This window comes from Perognathus longimembris, chromosome 2 (genome assembly GCF_023159225.1).
Source record: "Perognathus longimembris pacificus isolate PPM17 chromosome 2, ASM2315922v1, whole genome shotgun sequence".
NCBI lineage: Eukaryota > Metazoa > Chordata > Mammalia > Rodentia > Heteromyidae > Perognathus > Perognathus longimembris.
In genome coordinates this window covers 105216332-105228848 of record NC_063162.1, presented here as the reverse complement: position 1 = coordinate 105228848, position 12517 = coordinate 105216332, and the positions used below count along the sequence as shown (strand labels likewise).

Genomic DNA, 12517 nt, shown 5'->3' with positions numbered 1-12517 from the left:
GTCCCTGAGCTTTTATGCTATGGCTAGCACACTACCACTTGAGCCACAGCTCCACTTCTGGCTTTTGGTGGTTAATTGGGCTTAAGAATCTCATGGGCTTTCTGCCTAGGCTGGCTTCAAACCATGATCCTTAGATCTCAGTCTTCTGACTAGCTAGAATTAGAGGTATGAGCCACAGGCACTGGCAGCTTTTTTAAAAAGAAGAAAAAGAAGTATCACATGCTATATAATGGTAAATTAAAACCTTGTCATAGACTTAGTCAGTTGATAGATGAAAATCTCAAAGATTTGTTCTTGCTGTTCAAATTCATGGTAACTCATGACCTGTCATGCTTGAGTCATTAGAACTGTTTTAGAAGTTACAACACAATGGAGAAGTTGACTAAGAAGTATAGACTGTGTTATATCAACAAATGTGGAGCAGGGGCTGGGAATGTGGCCTAGTGGTAGAGTGCTTGCCCAGCATGCATGAAGCCCTGGGTTTGATTCTTCAGTACCACATAAACAGAAAAAGCCAGAAATGCTGTGGCTCAAGTGGTTGAATGCTAGCCTTGAGCAAAAGAAAACCAGGGACAGTGCCCAGGCCCTGAGTTCAAGCTCCAGGACTGGCAAAAAAAAACATGTGGAGCAGTGGGAAGAGATGAAAAGAAGCTGAGATAAAACTAAGTGTTCCACACACATCCATTTTTGTCATGTTATGAAGCCAGATATAACAAATATTCTAGAAGAAACCTGGCATAGTCAGTAACTTGAGGATATAAGGACTGATTTCCCATTGGAAATTATTCTCACCACCAAAACAGGAAGTAGTACATGGATTTCTTATTTGGTTTCACTTTTGACAAAGGATGCAGAAGGTACCAAGCCTGAAGAAGATGGCACTAAGCCGGAAGAGGAGGATGGCGAAGTAAAATATCCCCCAATTGTCATCAAAAATGTATTTCCTGAAGAACTCCAAAGATTCATGCCTCCTGGGGAAAATGTTCACACAATCATCCTGGATTTTACACAAGTCAATTTTATTGATTCTGTTGGAGTGAAAACCCTGGCAGGGGTAAGCATCACCATAACTCTTTAGCTACTGTCACCATCGGTTACTACAGAGTTGGACTACAGGCTTTTTTCATACTGTGCTGTTGTTTCAACTTTTGATTATGGAAAAACTTTAAGCATACAGAAGTAAAGAGCAAGGCATATTGAATCCCCATGTAGCTGTCACTCCGCATCAATAATTATGAATCGTTGGACAATCTGATTTCATTTATACCTTACATTTAATTTCTCTTATTTTGACATACCTGTTGTCACTTCATCTGTCAATATTTCAGTTGTTCATAGATTCTTTTTAAAAAACTTAATGCCACACCTAAGTAAATTTTAATTATTTTTGTGCCAAGTCATGGGGCTTGAACTCAGGACATGGGCACTGTTCCTGAGCTTTTTTTTTTTTTTTCCCCAGTCTTTGGGCTTTAACTCAGGGCCTAGGCACTGTCCCTGAGTTTCTTTCACTCAAGGCTAGAACTCTATCTCTTGAGCCACAGTGCCATTTCCAGCTTTTTCTGTGTATGTGGTACTGAGGAATCTAACTCAGGGCTTTGTGCATACTAGGCAAGCACTCTACTAATAAGCCACATTCCCAGCCCCAAATTTAATATTTTTGATATCCCTAATTATCACTGTGGGGGAAAAAAAAACCTACAAAATTACTTTTAGCAGGTTAGCTAAAAATGCTAATTGTTAAGGCTGAATAGCACAAGGTAAAAAAAAATTAGTGTTTTCATATCCTCAAATATATATTGGTAGAGAAAATGAGTTCTATGTAACAGAACCAAGAGAAACTAAACTTTCTTTTCAATATTATTACAGATGGTAAAGGAATATGGAGATGTCGGTATTTATGTATATTTAGCAGGATGCAGTGGTGAGTACTTCCTTAAGATGGGGGAAAGTCTCAGCATTCTAGTTGTTTTTTAAATTTTTATATTTGAAGTAGCATACATTAGTGATATGAGGGGGGGCTATTGTAATCATTCCATTCATATGTACAGTGTGTAATGTTTTTAGGATACCTTGTTGGCTGCTGTTTTATATTGTATTTCGGTTAAAATAGTCCTTAAAAATGAAATTTATGGGCTGGGGATATAGCCTAGTGGCAAGAGTGCCTGCCTCGGATACACGAGGCCCTAGGTTCGATTCCCCAGCACCACATATACAGAAAATGGCCAGAAGGGGTGCTGTGGCTCAAGTGGCAGAGTGCTAGCCTTGAGCGGGAAGAAGCCAGGGACAGTGCTCAGGCCCTGAGTCCAAGGCCCACGACTAGCCAAAAAAAAAAAAAAAATGAAATTTATGGGGTTGAGGAATTGGCTCAGGTGGGAGAGCAACAGCCAGTATGCAAAACTGTCAAATACTGAGTTTGAGGCCCAGTATGGAACAAAGAAAGAAAGAAAGAAAGGAAGGAAGGAAGGAAGGAAGGAAGGAAGGAAGGAAGGAAGGAAGGAAGGAAGGAAGGAAGGAAGGAAGGAAGGAAGAAAGAGAGAAAGAAGGAAGAGAGAAAGAGAAAGAAAGAAAGAAAAGAAAGAGAAAGAAAGAAAGAAGAGAAAGAAAGAAAGAAAGAAAGAAAGAAAGAAAGAAAGAAGGAAGGAAGGAAGGGAAGGAAGGAAGGAAGGAAGGAAGGAAGGAAGGAAGGAAGGAAGGAAGGGAAAAGGAAATTCGTAAGTACCCATTTTCCTAGGAAGCTAAGACAGGAGAGTCACAATTTCCAGGTCAGCTTGGAGAGAAAGAGATAGAGACAGACAGACAGAAGGGATTGAGAAAGAAGGGAAATCAATATTACAAATACCTTTACCTTAAATGCAGCAAGTACAGCCATATTTTGCACATGTGTGTCATTTTAGTCATCACAAAATTGTCTATAAAAGCAAATTGAAAAAAACGAAAGTGTCAAATGAAAAAAGTCAGCTAAATAAATTAGGGTAGGGCTGGGAATATGGCCTAGTGGCAAGAGTGCTTGCCTTGTATACATGAAGCACTGGGTTCAATTCCCCAGCACCACATGTACAGTAAACGGCCAGAAGTGGTGCTGTGGCTCAAGTGGCAGAGTGCTAGCCTTGAGCAAAAAGAAGCCAGGGACAGTGCTCAGGCCCTGAGTTGAAGGCCCAGGACTGGCAAAAAAAAAAAAAAAAAAAAAAAAGTTAGGGTACATCTGTGTAACCAAACAGCCGATAGTCATTTTATATTTTTTATTAAAATGGAAGCATTTAATAAAACTATTCCAACAGCATACAGTAGATATTGCATAATGAAAAATAGTATGTCAGGAAAATGATAAGTTCTACACTTAAATTTTTTACTTTACATCAAGGCGTTTAACACATTGAAAATAGTACAGTAAAATTCCAAAAGAATAAATTGGCTACTATCTCAAATCTTGTCAGAATAATTCTTTTGTGAATATACTGTAACTTAACCATTTACTTTGCAGCATTAACCACTACAATGGAAGTAAATTAAACAATGAATTCTCCAACTTGGCAAGTAGATTAGCTTATATTTCTAGTTTCCTCTTTTCTTTCCATGGGCAGCTCAAAATAATTCTACAATAATGAATTCTTTTTATTTGGAGAACAGTAGAGTCAGCTCACTGAAAACAAAACAAACTAGAACTTAGAAGCTGTCTGTATAAAAGCTTACCTTTGGGTACTTTTGACATAATTTTCAGTGTTTGGATATTAAAGTCAAGAGCACTTTATAAAAGTTTTTTTTAGCAACTGAGTCAAAGGAGTTAAATTATTGTAACACAATGACAACAATAAAAATTTCAGGGGGCTGGGGATATAGCCTAGTGGCAAGAGTGCCTGCCTCGGATACACGAGGCCCTAGGTTCGATTCCCCAGCACCACATATACAGAAAACGGCCAGAAGCGGCGCTGTGGCTCAAGTGGCAGAGTGCTAACCTTGAGCGGGAAGAAGCCAGGGACAGTGCTCAGGCCCTGAGTCCAAGGCCCAGGACTGGCCAGAAAAAAAAAAAAATTTCAGGAATCCTTATACATACAAGTAGAAAAGCCTTCAAAATGTTGCATATAACTTATAATATACTTGATTTAAACATGTAAACTCGTTTATCAAGAAATTCCTTCTCACACTTCCCTACACTGCAGAAGTGTATTAAGACCAGCTTAAATTTTTTATCAGTTGTACAGTACAAAACAAAAACAAAAGGAAAATGATGTTCAAAATATTCAAGGAGGTGGGCTGGGGATGTGGCCTAGTGGCAAGAGCGCTTGCCTCGTATACATGAAGCCCTTGGTTCGATTCCCCAGCACCACATATACAGAAAATGGCCAGAAGTGGTGCTGCGGCTCAAGTGGCAGAGTGCTAGCCTTGAGCAAAAAGAAGCCAGGGACAGTGCTCAGGCCCTGAATCCAAGGCCCAGGACTGGCAAAAAAAAAATATTCGAGGAGGCTGGGGATATGGCCTAGTGGCAAGAGTGCCTGCCTCGTATACATGAGGCCCTGGGTTCAATTCCCCAGCACCACATATACAGAAAATGGCCAGAAGTGGCACTGTGGCTCAAGTGGCAGAGTGCTAGCCTTGAGCAAAAAGAAGCCAGGGACAGTGCTCAGGCCCTGAGTCCAAGCCCCAGGACTGGCCAAAAAAAAAAAAAAAAAAAAAAAAAAAATTCAAGGAACATGATGTGAACTTTCAGTTACAAAAGAAACTAAGAGTTCTAGCATGTAAATTGAAAAACAATATAAAAGACAGCGGGGGTTCAAAGTAAACAGCCTGTGTGAAGTTATAAAGGGAGACATGAATGATTGTGATAGGAAGAGATAAAAATGGACTGCAAGTTTTCCTTGATCAAATCAACAAAGGATCAGAATTATAATTCCACTCTACCTCTCTGGTAAAGATTTAAAATGCACTTCCATGATTAGTACTTCCAGATTATTGGCAAAACTGACAAATGTCTGATAAAAAAAAAAAACCTTGATACCTAATGAACAGTATGTTGAAAAGGAACTATAAAACTTGTGGGTGGGAATGGAAAAGACCAAGGGAAGGGGTGACCTTGTCCTCACCTTTACAATAATAAAACATTTTTTTAAAGTAGTATTTGCATTTCAAGATTTAATTCCATATTACCACAAGGGGGCACTGATAATACAGCGAAGAGTTCACATGTGGCCTTGTCCACAAGCTGGAGACTCAAAGCTCACCCTCCTACAGCTCTCTTTCTACAGTAGAACTTGTTTCCCAAATGCCCCTAAGTTATTGACAACTTCACAATATTCAGTAAGAACTGGGCGGTGGGGTGGGGGTGGGGGCTAGTGGGTTAAGAATGCTTTCTTTATAGATCTAGTGGAGGAGCTCAGAAAATGGGAATCAGCCAGAATTTCATTTCCATTGGAAATAGGGAAAAAAAGTGATATAATTTATAGATGTTATGTATTATATATCACAGAAGGGCTAACTTACAGAAAAAGTTGCAAATAGAAGCATGGGATTACAAGAACAGGAGTAATGGGGATGAACTGTAACTTAACTGGCAACAAAAGGGAGCCCAGATGATTTACTGCTTCAGCTGGCCTAGAATCCCAGCAGTTGAACAGGCTGAGGCAGGAGGATTATGAATTCAAGGCCAGCCTGTGCTACATGGTGAGACTCTGTCTCAAGAAATAAAAATTACCATGTCAAGGGCAACCCTGTACTTGCTTATATTTTATGTATGGGTTAGGTTTCATGTAAATAAGTTTTGCGTGGGCTAGGAATATGGCCTAGTGGCAAGAGTGCTCGCCTTGTATACATGAAGCCCTGGGTTTGATTCCTCAGCACCACATATATAGAAAACGGCCAGAAGGGGCACTGTAGCTCAAATGGCAGAGTGCTAGTCTTGAGCAAAAAGAAGCCAGAGACAGTGCTCAGGCCCTGAGTCCAAGGCTCAGGACTGGCAAAAAAAAATAAAATAAGTTTTGATCTTAACCTCTCCCGTTTTGAACCTTTGCTACCTCTCACTATTATTTTCAAGTTACAAGCTTCCTCAGCACCCATGAGACCACTAGGATAAATAAATAGAGAATATGGGGAGGAGCCTACAGGTGGGAGTCACAGGTAGAATTAAATTCCTTTAGACTTTGGTCATCACAAAATTGTCTATAAAAGCAAACTGGAAAAACGAAAGTGTCAAATGAAAAAAAGTCAGCTAAATAAGTTAGGGTAGGGCTGGGAATATGGCCTAGTGGCAAGAGTGCTTGCCTTGTATACATGAAGCACTGGGTTCAATTCCCCAGCACCACATATACAAAAAATGGCCAGAAGTGGTGCTGTGGCTCAAGTGGCAGAGTTGCTAGCCTTGAGCAAAAAGAAGCCAGGGACAGTGCTCAGGCACTGAGTCCAAGGCCCAGGACTGGCAAAAAAAAAAAAAAAAAGTTAGGGTACATCTGTGTAACCAAATAGCAGATAGTCATTTTAAAAAATGTACAAATGCAAAAATAGTCTAAAATAATGTTATAGTGTATTTTTTTGGTGTTTTGCTTGTGTTTTGTTTTGAGACAAGTTCTCATTATATAGCTCAGGCTGGCCTCAAAATCATAATTCCCCTGTCTCATCTTCCCAAGTGCTGGGATTACAGGTGTACACTATCACAATAGCCAGAATCTATATTCATATTTATTTATATTTGCATAGAGATCCTGACAGAATACACCAAACAGTAACAATAGTAGCTTCCTGGGGTTGGAGGGAGGTGTGATGTGTTAAAGCCAGTGATTGGAGTGAGCCAGCATTTTAATGTTTACACTATATGAAAGTGTTATTTTTACTGGTTTAGGACCCAAATTCAGAAAGTGAAATAGCTTTCTTCCTATTTCTTTTTTTTCTAGCACAAGTAGTGAATGACCTCACTCGGAATAGGTTTTTTGAAAATCCTGCCTTAGAGGAGCTGCTATTCCACAGCATCCATGATGCAGTCCTAGGCAGCCAACTTCGAGAAGCACTGGAACAAGAAGCCTCGGCCCCCCAGGAAGACCTGGAGCCCAATGCCACGCCCACCACGCCTGAGGCATAGAGGAGGGGCTCAGGCTGGGAGGGGGTTGCACACCTCAACATAAAACTCCTGACACACACATCTTAACTATTAAACCCTGGCTTTTTTTTTCCTGGTAAGGATCAATGCTTGATTTGGAGGTGAATGATGCATATAGCAAGATGTATCTTACTTGTATTCTTTTCAGTTGAATATTTCAAAGTTATAGTGGCCTCCTGCCTGCACTTACTGTTCAGTGACATTTCTGTGACTCTTTACTATTACCTTTGCAAGCTAAGCACTTAAAATTTTCTGTGTTTAAGTATTTTATCCACAAATGGGATATGCTGTGACCAGAAAAGGAATGAATCTTTCATTCTGTACTCAAGGAATTTAGCTGTGCACTGTTTATACTCAGTTATCTAACAGAGAAAGGAAATCCACAATTTTCTAGATGTTCTTGTTTTAAAATAACTTTTTTTCTTATTGTAGAAGTGACATTAGGGAATCATAGACACCTTGAAAAAAGTAGGAAAGCTAAAGAGAAACCATTAAATTCCCAGTACTCAGAGATGACCACTAATTAACACCTCAATACATATCCTACTACATCTTTTTCTCTGCATATTGCTTTTCTTTTTTTTTTCCCCCTTAGTTTAGAGATATGGGACTCAAAGTCAGTACCTGCCTCTTTTGCTTATTGGTTAGTGCTCTACCAACTGATCCTTGCCTCCAACCCCTCTGCATATATTTGAACAAATATAAAATCAGATTGACATCGTGGTTTGTAACCTTTTTTTTTTAAGTCAGCAATGCCCACTTTCTCATTCAATCCCCAGACTACCTAAACTTGCAATGTCTTGCATGGAAACTGGTCATGTCTCTTTTAATCTTTTAAGTTCATTTTAACCTAGCACAGCTCCTTCTTTCTTGGCATTCCCCTAAAAGAAGACTTGGGCTATCTCACAGAATCCTATGGTGTGCATTTGCATTTGTCTAGTTGCTTCCCATGGTATTTATTGTTCAGCATCTATTCCTTATACTTGAAATCTAGAAATTACATCTAAAGTCTCTTGTATTAGAGTTAAAACATTTCTGCACTAGTATATCATAGAGATGTATACTTTGTATCACATCAGAAACTGCCTAATTATCTAGATTACCTACCCAGTGGCCTGGGTCAGCAGGGCATTCTAGCCTTCCATTGGAGTTCCTCCTTTAGGACAAGTGTTATCCAAATGGTGGCATCAAACCAAATGTCCAATTTTCCAGTTGCCACTGAAGCAGAAACTGTAATGTCAGGTGATCCCTTCCTAAGTCAGTAATTTTAAAGTTTGTGGATTTTTTCTTCATTTCCTAGCTGGTTAATCTCTGTGAACGAGAGCTTCTCAATTTGAGCTCTTCGGTCATCTTCAAATACAGTTCCTGGAAAGGCAGGCTGAATACTTTAATTCAATTTAATTGTAGCCTCAGTAAGGAATTGGTTCAATAGATGGTGACAAATTATTTCTTTAGATTTCTTTTTGGTATAATTGTAGCTTCATGTGTTTCACACATGCTTAACGTGTCACAACAGTGGTCAGTGGGAGCCACTAGAAGTTCTGTTGTTGCTCATAGGGAAGCAGACTTAAAAACCATGATTCTTCAGAAAGAGCCCAGGTATAACTTAGTATATTCCTTGGAAGTCCATTAAGTTATCGGTTAATGATTCAGAAAACTTACAGCCGAATGCCTGGGCACTGGTAGCTCATACATGTAATCCTAGATAGTAAGGCAGCTGAGATGTGAGTCAGGGAAAGACAAACTCATGAGACTCTTAAATCTCCAATTAACCAGCAAAAGTAAGAACTTGTGGTGTGACTCAAGTAGTAGAACACCATCTGCAAGCAAAAAGACAATCTGGTTGCCGATGGCTCCTGCCTGTAATCCCAGCTACTCAGTTGGCTGAGATTTGAGGATCATGGTTTGAAGCCAGACAGAGCAGGAAGGTTATGAGATTCTTATCTCCAACTAACCACCAAAAAACCAGAAAGGAAGATATGGCTCAAGTAGTAGGGCAGCAAAAAAGCTCAGGGACAGTACTCAAGCCCTGAGTCATAGGGCTGCACTATAAAAAACAACAACAACAAAAAAAAAAAAAAAAAAAACTTGAGAACAAAGCCTTTAGTTCAAACCTCTACTGGTAAAATTAGCTAGCACTTATAAGTAAAATCCTCATCTTAAACATTCTTTATAGTGGAATGTTGAAAGGGTCGGCTTCTAAGCCAATTTGGCAGTAGTTCTTACTCTTGTATGTTTTTATTTTGCTTAGTTTGTTTTTGAGTCTCACTGTTTGGCCTGAGTCTCCTGAGTCCTAGGATCATAGGTGTGTACCATCATGCTTGGCTTTCTTTTATTATTTCTAACAACCAACTCACAGCAAATTGAAGCACAGGCATTAACTACCCTATCTGAAGCTCCCTCTGCTAAGATTTGCTAATAGTTTGTCTTTATGCTTTCTTATGAAGAGTTATTTCATTTTCATGAAGACGTACTGCTGGAAGAGGTCAGATCCTAGTAGAATCATAAGAGCATATTAACATGTTATATTGGCACATCATTATATTTGCATGGGTTCCAAGCAGAACCCTTCCCTGGTGATCAGTTATCTCAACCTACAATGAAATTAGATTTGCATGTAGAAACTTCCTATGCAGCTATCACATGCAAGATCAGATACATCTGCATCCTGACACAGACTGCTTGCTTTCTGAAAGAGCACGTAGCTATAGAACCTAAGCTTATACTAGAAACTGTAAAAAGGGCCCACAGCATTTCAGCCATTTTAGTAGTAGAACTTAAGGATTTAAACAATAGCACAAATATTTAGTTGCATATTCTTTCTCAACAGTCTTCAACACATGCTGTCTGCACAGTACTGTGTGCAGGAACAATTTATCTCCAGCTTATATATACATATTGCTATTCAGTTCTTTCATTTTAAAACGTTTTGAACACCATTTCATCATGTACAGAAAAAGCACATCTTTCCAAAGGTGGGAAAATACATTTTTGTCTTATGCATCTGAGAATGTAGTTCAAAAATACATTTCGTCTATATGTAAATACACTGAAAGTCTTACTTCACACAGTGGAAAAAATCCTTTTGTAAAATTTTGTCTCATAGTCTTATTAGTGTATAAGCTTACTGTTCGTCCCAGGCCTAAACAGTTCTTACTGTATATACATTATTACTTCCCAAGTCCTGATTCAAATTCTTACCACTTATTTTATGATACATGGGAAGTCTTGTTTTCAAGCTCTCACAAAGTTTCTCAAATCCCGCACAATGTCAGTGGTCCATGTCTGCCTCATGGGTGGAAGGAATATGTTTGAAAATGATTGCAGACTAGGGTCCAGGAAACTGCAGTGCATTATCATCGACCTGGCTTCTCATAAACACATGGCAGCTAATGGTGGGATCCTAACTGTAATCTTATCCTGAGAGGGACCCAGAAAACTGGAAGGGTATGGATCCTCAAGCCCTGGGAGTAGCTCATTTTGTTTGTAGTTTGCAATGTCTAAAATACCCCATTCTGTGTGGTTTGACCATGTCTTAGCATGTTTGCAGAGAAAGGAAGTACTCTACTGGCCTCTGAGTGTCTATTTTGAGAAAATGAGCCTGCCCTCTCGTGTGCATGGTGTGGTAGGTGTGTTTTTCTGTGTGTCGGGGAGGGGTGGGTGGGGGGTGTGCCCTTGTGTGGGGATGAGGGAGGGAAGCATCTGTGGTGGGGATGGCTTCATCTATCACATCTTCCCCTTTTGAATAGTAAATCAATGTAAAATCTCAAAGGAAGCAAAGCTTCCTTGCTGAGTCTGTATGCTTTGGTGACTGCAAATATGCTGTAAGTCTTTTTTTGGTGAATCTTTCAGGAATGCTTTTTGGAGGACAGGATGTTTAGATTGTTTAGAGTGCTAATAAGTCTGATAACAGATAAAAAATTATATAATCTTCCAAATATACAACTAATCAAAATGCATCTAAAATTGTTAAAACTTCTCAAATCCCAGTTAAAAAAAGTCAAAAGTTAGCTATGTATTAATATGCTGTTTACTCAGAATCAACCAATGATGAGCATCTTAAAACCTGTCTTGCCTTCAAGGAAGGAATACTAGGGCGTTCATACTTATGGACAGCATTTTGTGTGATACCTGAGCAGCATCCAGGAAGCTAGTGTTTTTGTGTTTTATAAATCTAGTCACACTTTACCAATGTTAAATGTTTTTGAAGGAACTCTTATAGGACATTTTCTTAAAATCATAACCTTTTGCATCTTGATTTATCAATCTTGACATATATGACATCCATACTCTTTACATACAAATGCTCCTCAGCTTATGATGGGTTCATGTCCTGATGATGCAAACCAGAATGCACTTAATATACCTCACCTACTGTATGTACACAGTACATTAGAACTATCAGCTGTGTATCCTCATGATTGCATCACTGTATGTTTAATATGTGGCCATTGAGATTCCACCATGTTCCTAACTGAAATGTCAAGATTAGTCAGTTTTTATCAAGTTAGGCCAGAGTGGCTCAACATATCCTTTTAGCTGCTTTAATATGGGTAAGACAATATAACAATAGTTCTAAATGCATGTATTTAGTAAATCACAACATTCAAAAACATTTATCTCCAGTCATTTACTTGGATATATTTTATTGAATGCATAATATGAAAGTGATCTGCTTTATTTTATACCTCAAAAAGAAGACTAGGGCAGAATTAGAAAGAATAGTTTTTCTGATCAAAAATGAAGGAAGAAAGAATATTGGTTGGACTATGAACGAAGGGCTCGAATTTTCCTAACTGAAAACTCTCAATGCATTTCTTATGATGTCAATTTGTTCTTCTGTGACAAAAAATGTACCCAGCTCATGCTATTTTACAATTTATTTATGAATATTAAACTTCAATAAAAACATTTGTTATTGTGCTTTGATTTCAGTATTTCTAGTGGTAAGGATGATTTTGGTAGGATGAATTGATGGTACTTGTACAAGAAAAAATTTTTAAAGGGACCTATTGAGGACTCTAGTACAACAATTACTTTAAAAATAACATAGTGTTACCTGGTGCTAATAATTCATGCCTATAATCTTATCTACTCAGGAGGCTGAGATCCAAAGTTCACATTCAAAGCCAGCCCAAGCAGAAAAGTCCTTGAGACTCTTATCTCCAATTAACCACCAAAATTTCAGAACTAAAGCTGTGGGTCAAGTGGTAGAGTGCTAGCCCTGAATACAAAAGCTCAGGGACAGTGCCCAGGTCCTGAGTTCAAGCCCAGGACCTGTACAAAAACAAAACAATGCTGGGACAATGGGTGAACCAATTCAGCAGTGATACTCACCAGACACTACATTGGAAATGAACTACACAACTTGGGGGGGGGGGGGCGGGGAGGTCAAGAGGGAAAAAACAGGGAGAAAATTAGGGGGTGACTTACGTA

At 39.0% G+C, this 12517-nt stretch overlaps 1 protein-coding gene across 4 annotated transcripts in view; it reads left to right on the top strand.

Moving 5' to 3' along the window:
• Positions 1–7063, top strand: part of Slc26a5 (solute carrier family 26 member 5) — a 29741-nt gene extending 22678 nt beyond the window's left edge. For all 4 annotated transcript variants that reach the window (XM_048339852.1, XM_048339851.1, XM_048339850.1 and 1 more), the window contains 3 exons: positions 848–1054; positions 1867–1921; positions 6879–7063. In XM_048339852.1, the coding sequence (XP_048195809.1) occupies positions 848–1054; positions 1867–1921; positions 6879–7063 (447 nt within the window). The remainder of the gene's footprint in view (positions 1–847; positions 1055–1866; positions 1922–6878) is intronic.
• Positions 7064–12517: the final 5454 nt, after the last annotated feature.